The sequence below is a fragment of the Centruroides sculpturatus genome, unplaced genomic scaffold, assembly GCF_000671375.1.
Source record: "Centruroides sculpturatus isolate CEXI.00-Female unplaced genomic scaffold, Cexi_2.0 scaffold46, whole genome shotgun sequence".
Lineage (NCBI taxonomy): Eukaryota > Metazoa > Arthropoda > Arachnida > Scorpiones > Buthidae > Centruroides > Centruroides sculpturatus.
The window spans coordinates 655,058-673,923 of NW_019384418.1; the positions used below are offsets into that span (position 1 = coordinate 655,058).

General features: G+C 30.3%; 1 protein-coding gene and 2 long non-coding RNA genes across 8 annotated transcripts in view; all 3 read left to right on the forward strand.

Moving 5' to 3' along the window:
- Positions 1 to 1,950, forward strand: part of LOC111619296 (coiled-coil domain-containing protein 102A-like) — a 47,583-nt gene extending 45,633 nt beyond the window's left edge. For 4 of the 6 annotated variants that reach the window (XM_023360988.1, XM_023360987.1, XM_023360992.1 and 1 more), the window contains 2 exons: positions 1,296 to 1,329; positions 1,482 to 1,950. In XM_023360988.1, the coding sequence (XP_023216756.1) occupies positions 1,296 to 1,329; positions 1,482 to 1,556 (109 nt within the window). In that variant the 3' untranslated portion in view covers positions 1,557 to 1,950. Of the gene's footprint in view, positions 1 to 1,295; positions 1,394 to 1,481 lie in introns of all 6 variants that reach the window. The other 2 variants (XM_023360990.1, XM_023360989.1) reach the window with 2 other exon arrangements.
- A 9,388-nt stretch (positions 1,951 to 11,338) lies between these two features.
- On the forward strand, positions 11,339 to 16,875 carry LOC111619275. Its single transcript, XR_002755718.1, has 6 exons — positions 11,339 to 11,464; positions 14,742 to 14,922; positions 14,985 to 15,136; positions 15,213 to 15,372; positions 15,668 to 15,823; positions 16,789 to 16,875. It is a non-coding gene; the product is annotated as an uncharacterized LOC111619275 (long non-coding RNA).
- Positions 15,881 to 16,614, forward strand: LOC111619276. Its single transcript, XR_002755719.1, has 3 exons — positions 15,881 to 16,026; positions 16,103 to 16,262; positions 16,558 to 16,614. It is a non-coding gene; the product is annotated as an uncharacterized LOC111619276 (long non-coding RNA).
- Positions 16,876 to 18,866: the final 1,991 nt, after the last annotated feature.

Genomic DNA, 18,866 nt, shown 5'->3' on the forward strand with positions numbered 1-18,866 from the left:
TTATATTTTAATAAAAGTTCTAAATGGAATGTATCGTACATTTTATGACTATGTTATATATCTTTGATAACAAAAACAATTTAAAGAAAGAATAACTAAACTCATTAATAGTGTACTAAAATTTTAAAATTAATTTATTAAATATATTTATCATATTTTATGGCATATAAGATGCACTTCCATTTTAGTACAGAATATTTAGGAGAAATTATTTAGTGTATTTAATTAAGCTATCTTGCAACTTTGGCCCCAGTTTTTTTACTGTATTCTGGTTAAACATTAAAATTAAAATGCAAACTTTTATTTATTAAGGAAGTAGAGAAGTTTAAAGGAAGTCATTTACAATTAAAATTTACCATTAAAATATTCAATATGAATACATGCAAAAGCAAATAACATTTTTATTCATCATTATTATTTAATTGAAAACTCTCAATGATGATGATAACTTCTAACTAGCCCACCTGCTATTATTATCTGTAGCATACTGAAGGCCATTTTGGGAATTCATTAATCTATCAGAGGTTGCAGCTTCACATATAACATACATTTTGTTTGTTTTTTTTTTATGGAAATTGTGTCTTATATGCTGTAAAACATGTTTGTAATAACTTGATATGATAGTAATTAAATTAGAGAACTTCTATTTTTAAAGTTACAAAATAGAGACTACAATGGTATAAATCTTATTTTAGAAATAAAAGATAAGATAGTTTATCTTATTTCTAAAATAAGATAGCATACCATTCTGAGAGGTTATTTTGAGTAAATTATTTATCTTTTATTTTAGAAACTTACTAAAAATGTTAAGCATTTGCATGAAGATGCATGTTGGAAATAAAGATTGAAGAGAGATACTGTGTTAGATATCCTCAATTTTTGTTTATTCAATAGTAAACAAATTTTTTACTGTTACTAACTGCAAGCATATTGTGAATATACTTAAAAATATATAATTTGAAAAAATACAGGGAATATGTTCTTTTAATAAATTGGATATATAAACATAAGATGATAATCAACTGACAAAATTTTAAAAAATTATTTCTGTACGCATGATTGATTCAGAATAATTTTACATTTTGTATCAACATACTTAGTCTTTGTTGGATAGCCTTTATAAAAGAGTAAATTTTATTAATTATGCATGTAATTATTTGTTTTAATTATTTTCAACAAATTACACTTTTATACACTTTAATTTTCTTTTAAATGATGATCTGGTCTAACGTAAGGGAAACAGGACACAAATGAATCTTTCTTTAATTTCTTTTTTTTCATGTACCTGTACATAGAGAGAGGGAACCTGCAAGATCTTCCCCAACTCTGGTTAGTACTAACATTTTACAACTTGAGCATGCTGTATTGTATCTCTTAACTCTGATCTATTGAAGTAATGCTTCTGGGTTATTCTATCAATAATTAGCATTATAGATACAAAGTAGACAAATTTCAGTGTTTATTTTTCATTTATTGATAAGGTTGAGGAACCTACCAAGCCATGTCCTGCTAGCCCGCCACACGAGCAACAGCCTGCAGGGGGAGACCTTCAGTGAAGACGACATTGCAGATTATTAAACGAAGAATATTCTGCCATGTACGTGAATTACCTGCTGTTCCAAACAAAGTGTGGAATTAACGACCAATTTACCTTGGAGTGTCCCCAAACGTATTAGGTATTTATTATCTTTAGCTAATGCCGATAATCTTTTTTATCACCAGTCCCGTTTTATATACAACATTATATTCTATTATCTATTTTGTAAATTATTGATTAAAAATATATAAAAAATTGTCAAATTATATATTGGAAAATTTATCTTGCTGAATTGAATGTATACATGTATGAGAATTGTAAATCTTGTAAATTTTAATTTCAGCATTTATTGTATAATTTGATAAAGATGAGAAATATTACTATTGCTTTTTGTATTATAATTTATAATTGTATATATTGATATATATTATGTTTTTCTCATCTAAACATTGTACAAATTATTTTTTTTAAATGCTATATTTGTTATTATTGCAAAATTTGAGTTTATAATATGTTCTAAATGAAAAATTTAAAATGCAGTACACATTTATTAAACTGAATTAATAAATGTAATGTAATATGCTTATTTTACAAAAATGCATTCAATGTATTGAATTTTGTTTTCTATCCTGTATTTCATTAAATAAGAACATCATTAAAATTTTTAAGAGAAAACTGTGATAAAAAAAATAGTTTTGAATTTTTTTTTAATTCAAAAAGTTGTAGATAAAATTATTCATTTATTTACATTTTTCATTTAAAATTCAAACAATAAGTTAGAATTTAAACTATATATGATACAGAAACTTATACTTCCAAGGATTTTTAATAAAATTAGCATTTTATTATAGTTTTATAAATAGTTATATAATAAAGTAGATAGGCTAGTTGACACATTTCAACAGACCTGTTTAAAACAAATTTGAAAGATTTTAATAAGAATATTTGCAATAAAAATAAATATTAATAAATTAATACATGTAAATTTTTATGAATAGAATTTACAATACATAAGAAAACAGAATTATGAAATGTGTTTTAATTAACAAACCCAAATTTTGAAGCCTAAATAGTTTTTTCTGTAATATGTAGTGTTTTTCCTGAAAGCATAAACTGATTAAATCACTTAACTGCTGTATAAAAACACTAAATAATCACCATGAAAACCTTTTAGCAGTAAGGAAATTAAATGTTGCATTTAATTATCAATACAGTAGAACCTCGAAAACTCGGCTCTCGATAACCCGGCACTCCGGATAACTCGGCCACACCCTGGCAGGGCAAAAAAATCCTTAGTTAATTAATTTTCATTATAGACAGCTTTATAAAAGTATAAAAGCTCTCATAAAGTATTTTTCTGAGGTCTGTCTTATCAGGTAAATTACTGTACACAGTGTATTCATTAATTTTCATTTTCATGTAGTAAAGGCTCTATGCCTTCATAAAGGACGTACTTTTCCTTTGTTTAAGGGTATTTGGGCAGTTTATTCTCTGTTATATTCTCAAGTAAACAATACATACAAGTACAGTACAGTATTTTCTGAGGAAACACTCGTACTTATTTTTTTTAACCCCATTCCCGTTAACCCGGCATTTTCATAAACTCGGCCACCCTTCGGTCCACATTAGGCCGAGTTTTCGAGGTTCTACTGTAATAATATTTTTAGTCATTTTAAGAATATATCGTGGTCCTGGATTTTGTAAATCTATCCTTCTATGAAGATACAATCAAGTTTTTGCATATTGAGGGACCTTCTAAGCATAGTCAGCTATCCATACCTTGTTTGTTTATTTTATTTCCAATTTGCTGGCAATACTTTCATCCAGAAAAGGGTGTCTCAATGAACAGACTCCTGGTTGGTCTGTGTAAATTGGAGGGAAACAATCATCAGCATAATTGAATAATCTACATAAATAATTTTCTATAAAAGATATGTTGTTGAAATAGTTATATGATCCTAAAAAATTGAAAATGACAAATTCACATCAGCAAATGACAGCCAGGTGGCTAAACGGTCAAGAAGACTCCCTATCCTAGGGGACGTTGGATCCAATCCAGACAAGTTAAAACCCTAACAATTTTTCAGGGAGTGGATCCGTCCAGATATATTTGGCCCTGTCCCATTTTAGGTCTGGCCAAATAGGCCCTCTTAGTGGTTACAGGGAGAAGAAAATTGAAAAAAAAGAAAGAAGAAACATTCTACAGTAACAAATTATCTGTTAACCTTGAATGTGGAAGCCACAAGGAAGTACATTTTATTGACATCCACTACTACTGATAGAAGGGAGATAAACTTGCCAACTCCTGAGAATTGATTCTAGAAGTTGACAAGGAGTAAAAAATTTTCAATGTTTCATTTTTCACTCTCCAATGTCTGTGCTATTGCATATACTATAATCTGTTATACATTTCAAAAGTTGATCATTTGATAGTCAGAGAATTAAAAAGTTTTTTGCTAAATTTTAAGAAATCCAGGAGTGTTTGCAACCTAAGGACAGTCACGTGACATTTGACAATTATGTAACTGGTAAAATGAAATGGAGTGTTATGATTGGATGAAAAAGATAGTAATGATGTATGTGACTTTTTAATGCTTGCTCTTTTAAGTGGCATAACGCATAACAGTGTGCTTGAATGGATTTTCTAAGAAAAGCAACACAAATTCTGCTAAATGATTTATTTATATATGTAAAATACCCAGAAGAAACTAAAGTCCTCTTCACATGGTCATGTCCAATCATCAGGAACAAAGTCTTCCTTTAAAGGGACCTTTAAAGAAAATGATTAGTGCCAATAGTTAGCTAATATCAGTTCAAAGAAAAAGTTTAGCATTCAGAACAATAAAAATTTTATGAAACCGAAGTTGAACTTTCACCTTTACGATGGTAGAAATGACAAAATCACCAAGAAAAATACTTCGGTTAATAAAAATGTCTCCCGAAGGCAATCGAAATTCCTTGGAGAGAAGGCATAATGTATTGAATTACGGACGAAAGTTCCAACGTTCGTTAAATATCATCCGGTTGATGTCGAGAAGCAGCGTCAAATTGAATGTTGATACCGACCTTTCTCGAAACGTCGAAATTTGAAAAACTCGGAAGGTTACATTTGACACGATTCAAATACTTCTCGTGCTATATTATACACATAACAAGCCGAGAAAGTAAAAACACGCAAAACGGGACATTCACTGGAAATTGGGGACGCTAGGTCACACTAGTAACATAACATTCAACTTAAATTTAGTGTATTTCAAATAACAACATCATCTGACATTCAGAATCGTTCGCCATAAATGGATTTCTACACAAGATCTGTTGTTCCCTTAATTGTTTTGACCAGTGTAGGCGATGGAGGTCGATACATTAAGAAAAATTAAGATCCAAATTTCCAAATAATGTACATATAAGTTAAATGAATAAATAAAGCATATTTGTCTCGGTTTTAAATATAATTTCGTTATAATATTATGGTATAAATTGGTTTGAGGCTGGTAAGCTGGATAGCTTATTTTACAAAAGTTGGAAAGTTTAGCAGATGTTGAATTTCATAATCGACCTAATGTAACCGTGGAAATTCGTAAACAGAAACGTATGAAAGATTTGCAAATTTTGCATCTGCGACAATGAATTTAGCGAAAACCCAAACAAAAAGTCTTGGTTTTTGCTAGATTTTTCTATAAAGTCTTTTATTATATAAATAATAATCTAGCAACGAGTTACTCAATTTTCTAGGCAATATTTAAAGTTTGGATGGCGCTATCTGTTATCCTATTTTATTAAAAAACTTTTTACATTTTTAACTATTATAAAATGATAAAAGCTTAATTTTGGGGTTAGGAATGATTTTTAGAAAAATATAAATGCTAACAACGAGTAAAATCGCCATTAAGTCCGACCCTACTGGAGGTACACACGACTCCATTATCTGCTACCCCTCGACCTTTAACCACCAAAATTTAAACGGCATCAATTCCCATAATAAACGAACCGCCCCGCAACATTTCAGAAATTTTCGACATAAAGCACAAGACTTGTTAAGCTCCGAAGTTGGTGAGCAAAATCGTGCCCCCCACACTAACATCCTTACATACAGAAATTACCCCCGAAATTTTTTGCCTTTCTCGATCTTTCAAGGTATCCTACGTCCAAAAGAAATCTCGGGGTCATTTTTTGACTGATTGCTATACATTCCCTCTGTTATACTGTATATAACAGCTGGGAAAATAAAAATAAAACTATTATTTAAATAAGCTTAGTTTCAATTCCTTCAACGTTTAAATAGTATACAGGGCGATTCAGAAGGTGTTACACAAACTTTAAAGATAAGTTAGGAATATAAAAGCAAACCATTTCTACCTAGGAACATATAGCCTGAAATGCCACCCGAGTGTTTTAATATGTTGTATACCTTATATATATTCCTTTCTGCTTTATTCTTCCCGTACTTCTAGAAACTCCGAGTGGTGTTTGCAACCAAATATTCCTAGATCAAAATGGTATATTTTTAAATTCCTGACGTAACTTTATAGTTTATGTAAGACCTTTTGAATCACCCTTTATTGTGTTCTGTTTTAGTACTGTATATAGCATATACTGTAATAGTACTGTACAATAGTATATGATAGATGTACTTTCAAAAAATTTACGTTAATACAAATACTTGTACCTTAATCCGGATGGTCGGGGGAGGGGAAATAAATAAATAAAACCTTAATTATCAGAGGACAATGCAGAAAGTTTTCGCATTGTAAGAAATTTGACAAATATCAAAGTATAATTTTCATAACAAACGATTGCTACGGTTTAATAATTATTTATTTCGGTAGTTTACGAATAAAATATTTACACGAGTTTAAAATCATATAAAATTGTTCTTTGAACAATTAGACTTTGTTAATGATAAATATATTAGATACAAAAGATAAACTTTTAAATAATTTTGAATAAGATTTTGATCGTTTATAATTATTATAATTCTTGATTTACGAAGAATGAAATTTGAATTTTGCAATGTAATTTTATGTAACAGAGGATGAATTTTAATTCGGTTCTAATCTTTCCGATAATTCATCCATTATATTTTTATCAATGTGTTGGATATAATCTAATTCTTCAGAACTTCGGTCCACTTCATTTTCGTCCATGCATTTATCGAAAGTTGAGTTTTTAGCTGCACATGGACAGGCTGTTGAGAGAATAAAATCAGTTTCTTCAACTTCATCGTCAATTATACATATTTTATTATAATCGTTGGTCTTATCTTCATCATCCTCTTCTTTCTGCATTTTTTCAGTTCCTTCTGCTGTTTCTAAAGATAATTTATTCTCCTTTTCCTCTTCCTCCTCTTCCTCATCAGCGTCGTCGTCATCCATATCGATTAGACAGACTTTCTTATCACACGGTTTACCCGATTTAGATAATTCTCCATTGTTTTTTACCACCGGTGAACTAGATGATGAATCCGAGAATAATTTTTCTTCGCCATCGCATATGCAGCATTTTATTTGGGCATTTTTCTCACATAACACGCAAACGATCTTCGAATTCTCTAGTTTTTCACGTTTACATTCGGGACAAATGGTTTCAAAGGTTAGACTTAGATTGCCGTGATTACATTTAGAAAAATCTTTCTTCTCTAATTTACAGAGTGGACACGACTTCTTGTCGGCCATAATTCTGTTGTGATAAAAGTCTATAATATACAACAATGAAGAATCATAATTGTTAATTTTAATATTATGGCGTTAGAATGTACAGTACAGGTATAAATTTATGATTGTTATTTATGCTAATTTTTATAAATAAGAATCAACGTTACATTTTCTGTATTACAGAAATACAAAGCTGCCTCGCTTAACGCTGATTCGATATAATTCGTTCTGCTCGAAGCCGAAAAAAACCTCGAAATTTACACTGATTTAAATTATCGCGGCATTTCATTGATTCGTATATAATACGATTATTTGCGAATACAAACCAATCAGCAAAAGGTGGCAAAAAGGTGTACTTTCTTTAAATCTATGTTTGATGCAGTTTTGGAAAGAATATAACATTATGGATTTTTCCCCAGAATGGAGTTACATAGATGACCGGCATGACCGAAATTAAGATAAATTTACTTGACAATTCTCACAAACCCATGATTAAATTATTTTACTATGTCCAAAGTTTCCAATATTCAGTATCTGTTGATACTTAAAAAACTATAAAAATTTATAATGATAATTTAAAAAATGAATATTTTCATGGAAAAATCACACGAGCCTCAATGCACTTTACTATAAGATCATGCATCTAACAGAATAAGGTTTTGATTTTCTTTAATAAAAATTATATTTAGGTTTAAATCATTAATATTATATTTTAAATTAATATATAACATACACGTAATTAAATTCGTAAATACCTTTGAAATTATTATACGCAGTAATTCAAGAAGTACAAATATGTTCACATTATTTATTATGTTTAAACAGATGTTTTAATTATAAAGTAAATATGAAGGACGGTCGGATGGCGCCCCTCTGGAGAACCCGGGATCGAATAAGGGGGGGTCAATACCACAAGAATTTTTTGCAGACATATGTCTCTCACTAAAAGGGCCTAATTTAATCTTACGCTTCATGAGTTTGACCAGGCCTACAATGAAGGACACCCGGTCAAACCCACGATCCATATGATTAAAACAGGTTCTCAGTGCCCACAGAAACTGAGAGGGCCTGAAGAAACTACTGGTTAACTAAAATATATAAATTGCACTTATATTATGAAAGTACTACAAAAGTTAAAAATTCATTTAGGTTGTGTAATCATGTTTGAATTTAAACGAGATAAATTCCTGCAACTGAACAAACAAATTAGTCATTTTCTTTTATTCATAAACTAAATATTTTTAAATATAATCATTTTAAATACACATCTGATTGCTTTCCATCTAAAATTTGCTAATGATTAAACATATCTGTAAATTCAGTAATTACATATAAGATTAATCTAGTATAGAATTCATTGTCATCTCAAACAGCAGTAAATACAAATAAAAGTAGTTATATATTTACATTTTTTCTTATTATCTAAATCTAACATAGAAAACCAAGTTTTATAGCAAAATATCTCGAAAGTATATTTAAAAAAGAGATTAAATCGTTAAAGCAATAGAGAAAATACTACCGACATTGTCAGTCGTTTGTCTCTGTCTCGGTTTTCATGTCTAGGAGTTCGTCTCGTCTAGTTTGTCATTGTGTTCGTTTCCTTTTCGCGCTGTCTGTCTAGCTGTTAAGTAGTATTAAGATTCGCGATCGCGTTCAGTTTTATTAGTGTTAAGTAGATATAAGTCTTCCTACTAACAGCCACTTGGCACTAACTTCTACACTTAGCTATTCGTGGCGGCACTCAATTATTGGTGTTCGCTACACTCAGGTTTACTTTCAGACCCTTTGGGGGACTACGGCCTTGCAGCATAAAAACTGCACTCCGACGTCAAACATAGAGGGTACTGTAGCCTTATGCACGCCGTTTAGAGGGATATTACCTTTCTTTACTATCTATCTTCTCTCCCTCCTTCTTCCCCCTTTCCCTTACCCTCTTTTCTGCCAGCTAAACACTTCGTGTATGGCCGGTATCTTTCATGCTAAACATCTACTTTGCCGTAAAGATTTCTCGTCGTGTCATTCTGTCCGTAATTCTCATTACTTGTTCGCAGAATACACTTTGATACTTTGACTATCTAAATACCGATTTGCTATCGAACAAAATTTAATAATCTGTAAAATTTGGAATCGTTTTCAACTACAGTAGAGCATCGATTATCCGACCCCCGATTAACCGTCACATCGGTTAACCGACCGTTCTAGTCGGTAAATTTCAAATGTCCGCTAGTGATGTGGCATTACAATATTTAGCTATGTTTTGGCTACTTTAATATTATTTTTGTTAAATATTTGCGTGTTTTAGCTGGCATCAACGGCTCGACCATTGAAGGGAGGCCAGTATTTAAACTAAACTTAATTTTCTAATTATGAGTGGTTGTTTGTTTTGTAAGCAATAAAATAATTTAAAAATAATTTTTAACGATACAATAGCGACGATTATTATTTTGGAAAAAAATTTGTTAGGCTAAACATCAATGAAAATTCAACGCAAAGTTGGTTGATAGCGATATACTAATAAATTAATTACATGGGATATACTAATATCCTAATATACTATATTAATAATGTATTTTTTTATTCTTTTCGGTTATCCGATTTTTTCAGTTATCCGACCAATCTGAGTCCCCAATTGAGTCGGATAATCGATGCTCTACTGTATATTTAATCGTGGCCTACAGCCTATCGTAATCGAATGAAATTACGTTTGCACTGACTTAACACAATTGTCTGCAACAATTGATCATTTAGACTCATCAGATCACAATCTACTAAGAATTTCTAATCAATCTTGAAATCCTATAGTTTTAGATAGAGATTCTTACATGTATAATTGATTTCCACATAATTTCCGATCAATTTTTAATTACATTATAATTAAACATAAAAAATACTTAAAACTGAAAAAAAACGAAAGAAATGCATTAATTTTGAAGAAAAAGCTTCAAATTTTATTTTCCATTGTCTCCCCTTTCTGTGAAATTTGACACCAATGAGTAATTGTGTTTACAGCTGGATGACCTTGAGAACAGCTGGTGTTGGATTTCCCGGGACATTCTCATAGAATTCTCGGGAGGATAAGGGTTTAAGGTAGGGTGAATACTAGCTGGCCGTATATTTTTTAATATTTTTAAAAAATTAAAATTTTTATTGCGATTTCCGACCTCCCCCCGACTTAATTAAACGTATATATAATAAAATATATTAATTTAAAAAATTAAAAAACTATTGGAGGTCGTTTTTGATATCAGAAACTAGCTTTAAATAACTTTACCGAAGTAAAATCCGTGCACTACAACTTTAGAACAATGAATGAAATTTGATTAAAAAAAATCCCATTAAAAAACAATTAATTGTTAATCATGCATCATTAAAGGTAGATTAAAATCGCGATAAAATTTTTTCGCGCGGGAAAAAAATTTTTGAAAAAATTTGGAGACCTAAAAAACATCCAAAAATTGAAGAAAAAATTTTTTAGGGGCGAAAGGACCGAGTTTTCTGTAACGCTATGTAAACTTGACGAGTTATCTCGTCAATGGGGAGGATTAATTACTAATAATTTTTGAGTGGAAGTTATTAAAGTTTTGTATTTTATTCTTATTCTTCGTTTTAAGTCCAATATTCCATTAAGTCTAGTATTATATATTGAGATGGTTTGATTTGGTTTGATGGGACACCTTGGACGATCTGTCTAGGGTACTGTACTTTCATAGTGATCACCGTTTCAGCTTTTATTCAGTTTGGGCTATTTGTCTTAATTTTATCATCATTATTTTATGTTATCGGTCCAAATAGGTCAAAACGAACTTAATTAACCGTTAATATATCATCTACACCGACGATGCTGAACCTTTTTGAATCCGCGTGGCATATTGTAAGTATTATTATCTTTAAAAATGTTAATGCGTGTCGAAGTTTTTGACTTCGAATAACGATTTTAATTAAAAGAAATCAAATGAATATTCTATATAATAAATGTGAAGAAGCTGATTGAGAAAAGGGTGATTAGAAATAAATATAAACCGGCAACAAAATTCAAAATTAAGATAAATTTTAACAATAAAAGAAATCGTATGATACCATGTGTGCCAGATAATTTTTTCTCGCGTGCCATAGGTTTGTCATCCTTTATCCATACGGGTTACATCATTGTTAATAAATCGTGGCTGCAGCCAATTGTAGTCGAATGAAATTACGAAATAAAAGAATGTAAATAAAGCAGAAACTATTTAACTTCGCCATTTTTCATATCGATGCCAGTTCTGCATTTGACACGGTAAGTTGTAAAGTTTCTCAGTCTTAGTTGTAAGTCTTTATTTTTAGCTACGTTTTAATAAATTCAAAATTATGAACTACGACAATTTAAGCAATTCGAATCATTTTTTACATCTGTCATAATTATTAAATTAGCGAAACAAATCTGAACTAAGGGACTTTCCTTAGAGATGGATTGGTACATTTTCTAAAACAAGACAAGTGCATTAGTATTTCTAACTAAACCTGGACATAGGGCTTACGGAATTTTAGCGGAATGTCCTAAGTCAGAAAAATGGAATGCGGCCCGAGTGAATTGATCATAAATTTTGGAGAAATAAAAAAATATCATTGTATGATTTTTTCGTTGTTTCTGGTATTTCCTTTTGTGAAAATCAACTCATAAGATCGATGTATGAGTCTTTACAAAGATGATTGTCTATTTTGTGCAGAATTGAAATGATATTTCTATACAAACTTTTTCAAAAAGCATGAAAAATTTATATTAAAATATGAAGCATAAAAACTTAGGTTTATACAACTCGTGTACATTATAACGACGTAATGTACAGTACATATATAATAATAATGTATAAAACATACTCGTATTTTATAATGCATTAAAATTACTTTTTCACCTCAATTATATATAACAAAGGGAAAGTATGGCGATCGGTCAAAAAAATTACTCTCCCAACATTTTTACATTTTGGGACCCAGGAGAGCTTCAAACGTCGAGAAATGCCAAAAAAACAAATATTTTTTTTCCTGTATGTATATATATTATTTTGTCTGTGAGTGTATGGAAGGCACTATTTTGAAGCTTAATAATTCCGTACTTTTTGTCGAAAATTTCAGAAATTTTTCAGGGAGGTTTGTTTACTAGGGGGATTGATGGTATTAAATTTTGGTGGGTAAAGGTCAGGAGGGAGGAGATAGAGGGAGTCGCGTGTCATATCTCGAGTAAGGTCGGACTTTACGATGATTCTACTATGACGATTTTACTCGTTATTAGCGCGCGCACATACACACACACATATATATTTTAATATAAAACTCATTCCTGTTCTTAAACATTAAGCTTTTTGCCGTTTTATAACATTAAAAAATAAAAACTTGTAAGTAAAATATCTTAACAGATGGCGCCACACGCAGTTTTAAATGTTGTTGGAAAAGTTAAGTAACTCGTTGCTGGATTTTTCGTTATGTGTCAGTTAAAAAGGTTTTAAATTGAAACCAGCTGATGACAACATTTTGTTTTTCGTTATCGACATGTTTACTGGAGTTTTACACGGTGAGAAGTTTTTAATTGTTGAATAAACATATGGTAAGTCTGTTGTTGGTTCTGTTTGAATCAAATATTTAACTAATCAATTAAACAAAAACAAGTTCAATCCTCACAACATACCGGTTGATTATAGAACTATGCAGCTGGGCTTATATTAGTTGAAAGTAATTCGACCACGCATACGTATGAATTATGTGCATTTAGTTTTCGTATGAAAGTATTGCAGATCCGAAATGAAGTATCGTATAACCAATACACTGTGTACCGCCTGATACTTTTTCTACAATCTCCTAATGGTTCTTTACACAATATCCTGTAGCTCAAGACTTATGACTGACTATTTTAACATATCATTGTATGTTCATTGTAATTCTGGCTATTAAACAAATACATAACGCGCTGGTTCTAAAAGATAATTGCTGAGACTGTATTATGTATAGTTTCTGTGCTTTCATTTTACAGCTACAGTTTCAGCACTTTTAAGTCATTGATATACAAACTATGAGTCAGTGAAAAATTAAAAAAAAATAATAAATTATAGCATAAAATAGTAAAAGTGAAATAATCAACCCTCAAACCACGCCATTATTGAATAATTAGAATAAAAAAATACTAAAGAAAATAATTGGGATGGTAGAGGAGAAGGTGGTATTATGGAACCCCAATTACATTTTAGTGAATTGTAAACAAGGTATCATAACTACACCCACATTTTTTGTGCGAAAAGTACCGGTAACTAGTAAACTAAATGTTCCTAATTGGATTTTTCGCTAGTGTAATTATAAGTATGGTTTTTGAAGGCTTTTGTACAAAAAGTCCGAAAGTAGGCTTAGAGAAAATCGGGTGGTAATATGGAACCTTACTGTATATTTTCAAAAAAATGCTTTAATGTAGCCAAAAACAAATAGGAAAGGACAAAAAATGTTAAATAATTACAAAATTATTTACTCCAATGTATTTTATCGCAAAAATGCTTTTATAATAGAAAAATATGACCTCCATCAACAATATATATTCCAGCAGCTCTTTTTCGATATTCTCAGGAAGAATTGGCTTTCTACCTAGTGTCTTTTTCACAAATTGCTCTGGAGGAATGTCTGCTTGCAAATAGAAAGTTCGGAGGAGTTGAGTTCCATATTACTGTAAAAGCACCAATGGGGTCCGTATTTCACGCATCGCCATCTCGAATTAACTTATGTCTGTCAAGACCAAAATTTAAAAAACGTGAACATCACACAGATTAATATGTACCCCTAAGTCTCTGGAACGGAATACATGCACCAGTGAACCTACAACTACACGATTTATATTTTAAAAATAATTAAATTCACTTAGCATTCAAAACTTGTGAATTTTGAAAAAAACAAATTTGCTGATTAAATACGGACAACTGTTTAACTGAAGTAAAACGGGTTTTCCCCTTGCTATGGATGTCTGCCTAGTTCAGTTCAGCCATATTCCGCTACAGTTCGCCTTTATTATCAGTTTGAAATAGGGTGGTTCCATAATACCCGCAGTGTTCCATAATACCACCTTCTCCTCTACCAAATTTCTATCTAAAAATAATGAGCTGCCATTAAAAACAACTTTGCGAAATACCGTTCTAAACTTCCAGAATCAAAATTTCGTTAATAAATGGATTGTATTGTATTGATGAAATAAGGCAACCAACACTTTTATGATTTGCGAAGGGGATTCCACCTGTGATGACTTTCTATGGGAAAAATGACCCCTATTTAAATGTTAGACACGTGAAAACTGCCCTGAAAACTCCACGTCGCCATCTCGATAAGACGCAAATCGCAACCAAAATTAGACCTACCAGTGTTTATCCTCGCGGTCATTGGCGGGAAAGTCATATAAATGAAATTGGATCCGAAATTGTTAGATCTATGTGATACGTTTTAACTTTTATTAATTTAAGTTACTTTTATATATTTATACAATGTTATACTCATACCAACATTAATCGCAATTAAATTGCAATTAAATTAATAATTACATCTTTCAGAATTTTTCAGTATGATGAAGACACCGATTAATCTATTATTGATTTCGATATATGCAACGCTGTTTCCACTTTATTCAAGTCAGGTGGACAATGATTCCTTGAACACTCATAAATCCAAAGATAAGATATTATTGTGTTTAAATATCAATAAAACGAAAGAATGCATAATTTTCATTAATAGGTATGTTAATTATCAATAGTTTTAAAATTAATCTCATACTAATTTATGATTTTATTATTCAGTTCCAATATTGTTAATCTACTGAATGCAAACTTACATTGTGTTAACAATACTCCGAATACTCACAGTTTAAGTATTAGTAATCTGATCAGCAATATTTTACCTACAGGAGTTAATGTTAGTAATCCATTGCAAGGAGTATTCATATTTCCAGGTATGAAACTGCCAAATATTTTTGACATATTGAATTTTAATAAAGTTTGTAGCCTAAAAATTAGTATAATTCTTAGGAACTAAATGGTGTGGACCGGGAAGAAGAGCAAAAAATGACTCGGATCTGGGTATATTCAAAAAAACTGACTCCTGCTGTTGACAGCACGATAAATGTCCGGTAGTGATTAAACCTGGAGAAACCAAATATAACTTAACCAACAACGGTCTTACTAGCCGGTAAATTCTTAAATATTTTTTGTATCGTTAACGCTAAAAGCATAATTAATTTCGTATCCAAAAATATAAATTATAAATATTAAAATTATTATCCTTTGAAAAATTTGAATTAATTAAATTTTTCTTTTAGAAACATTTAATTGAAATTTTTCTCAAAATCTAAATGGAAATATGCATATTTGTGTACACATATATTTCTATTTAGATAACATTCACGTAAATTAATAATTACATTTAAAATGAAATTTATAATAATGCCACTATGATTAAATCAATATTTCTTTTGTTTTATTAGACTGTCTTGCGAATGTGACCGGCAATTTCGCCAATGTCTTAAAACTGTAAACGAGGAAGAATGTGGTATTCCTGCTATCGTAGAAGTGCTTTACTTCGATGTAGGCCGACAAAAGTGCATAAATTGCACCCAAACAGACAACACTTCTTCCAATAGGTGAGTATCGAAACGATTAATCTGATAATAATTTATGATTTAATTATTCAGTTCCAATATTGTTAATCTACTGAATGCAAACTTACATTGTGTTAACAATACTCCGAATACTCACAGTTTAAGTATTAGTAATCTGATCAGCAATATTTTACCTACAGGAGTTAATGTTAGTAATCCATTGCAAGGAGTATTCATATTTCCAGGTATGAAACTGCCAAATATTTTTGACATATTGAATTTTAATAAAGTTTGTAGCCTAAAAATTAGTATAATTCTTAGGAACTAAATGGTGTGGACCGGGAAGAAGAGCAAAAAATGACTCGGATCTGGGTATATTCAAAAAAACTGACTCCTGCTGTTGACAGCACGATAAATGTCCGGTAGTGATTAAACCTGGAGAAACCAAATATAACTTAACCAACAACGGTCTTACTAGCCGGTAAATTCTTAAATATTTTTTGTATCGTTAACGCTAAAAGCATAATTAATTTCGTATCCAAAAATATAAATTATAAATATTAAAATTACTATCCTTTGAAAAATTTGAATTAATTAAATTTTTCTTTTAGAAACATTTAATTGAAATTTTTCTCAAAATCTAAATGGAAATATGCATATTTGTGTACACATATATTTCTATTTAGATAACATTCACGTAAATTAATAATTACATTTAAAATGAAATTTATAATAATGCCACTATGATTAAATCAATATTTCTTTTGTTTTATTAGACTGTCTTGCGAATGTGACCGGCAATTTCGCCAATGTCTTAAAACTGTAAACGAGGAAATTCCTGTGGTATTCCTGCTATCGTAGAAGTGCTTTACTTCGATGTAGGCCGACAAAAGTGCATAAATTGCACCCAAACAGACAACACTTCTTCCAATAGGTGAGTATCGAAACGATTAATCTGATAATAATTACTTAAATATTTTGAAATTAATTATCTTAAACCTTTCTAGTGAACAACCGACGGCATCAAATGCTACTAAATGCCATTATCAAGATCTGGAACCTTACCCGTAAAAACAATGTTCGGAATTTCTATTGAAATATAGGCTATTATTCTTCTAGCATTACTTTTAAATAAATATTGATTAATTGACAACTTATTTATTTTTCTTTAAATGTCTCCTTTAATTTCTAAACGAAAAAATAAATGATGTTCGTAGCATAAATAATAGATGTACTACATTCCATTCTTTTTGATAATTTTAAAAATCCAGCTTTAATTAGTTGAGAAATATTTTATTCATTTTAAATACACATCTGATTGCTTTCCATCTAAAATTTATTAATGATTAAAATATATCTTTAAATACAGTTCATTCATATAAAAGTAAGAATCATCTAGTATTGAGTTCATTGTCATCTCAAACAGTAGCAAATACACACAAAATTAGTTTATAATTTATATTAGGTTATTGTTGCTTATTACCTTAATTAATATAGAGGAAAAACAATAAGTTTTATATGAAAATATCTCGAAATCATATTAAAAACTGGACTAAATCTTCAAAGCAATAGAAAAAATAGCAGCGACATTGTCAGTAATCTTGTACAAAACTTGAATAAAAAAATTTAATTGCTTTACAATGAATTTAAACACTTGTTGAATCTATTTTTTCAGACGAACAAATATGGAAATAACCCAAATATTTAACCTATTTCATAGTTAAAATGAGAAAAATGATTACATAAATTTATTCATAATATATCTAATAATAATGTTCATTAAAATTGTGTCATTAATAAGGCATCAGATTGAAAAATTGGGAACGATAAAAACAATATTAAATTTAAACGAGAAATTATTTATCGTGACATGGTCACAATGCCGGGTTGCAGTTTTTAATTATATTTTAAATTTATTTAAAAGTACATTTTTTGTCACTCTTAGCCTAGAAATAAGATGGAGATAAATTTGGGTGGGGTGTGAAGTTAGTGTTTAACCGTTAAAATAAAATACTCGCAAATAATTTTATAAATTAATTTTGTTTCATCATAATTTCACAATTTCTACAAAAACCGGACAACTTAATAATTAATCCGGACCATGAATTTAAAAACCGGCGTGATGGAAACACTAGATTTGGATGAATGGCCTTAGCAATCAACTTGATTGTTTGAAGCACACTTTGTTTAACATATACATCCTGCTTTAAAAAGCCACAAAATAACGAATATTGACAGAAAATGAAAGTATATTATCAACAGTTAGTACAATATATAACTTTGATGATTGATAAAACTGAGCCATGCTTCTTAATGTTAAATTGACTTACTGACTGTGTAAATTATTGGGAATCGTAATTCGATGGCGAGAGTATTCGATATTCCTACCTTTCGACGATTTAGAATATTTTTCCTATTTAAATTATTCGTTTTTGAGGTTTTTTATTTGCGATAAGATCGAAGGAAAACTTAAAAAGATTAATTGATATAACAAAGCAATCCCGGTAGACGCCATTTTCGACTACTGGTACGCGGCCTATTTACTTTAGTAGCTTATTTATTCAATTGTAATTTCCGCATGTGAGTACACGCGACATGGAAAGACGACTGAACGGCAACCGTTTCTGTCGACGGTTTCCGTTGTCCGTTTCCACATGTCAGCAGTGGCGTGCCGTCATTAGAAGCGTTGGAAGCGCCGCTTCCCTCGTATTCTCTAAAAAATAAATAAATATTAATTTTAATTACAGTAGAACCTCGATTATCCGGACTAATTGGGGATGAAGGTAGTCCGGATAAGGAAAAATCCGGATAATCGAGACAGATACTTTAATTTGTCTTTTAATGATAATACAACATGTTTTCTTTTCGATGACATATCGGTAATATTAAAACTAAATACTGTATTTAAATCGTGATCAAATTTTCAAAAAAGAAACATTCGTATTGCATTTGGACTACTACTGACCAACGCTAACAGACTACCTATTGTTTAAAAGGCCCTCTGGTGGCGCAAGAAGACGGATTTTATAAAATAAAAAGCAGTTGAAACTGCATTTTTATGAATAAAAATTTGACAAACTATTTA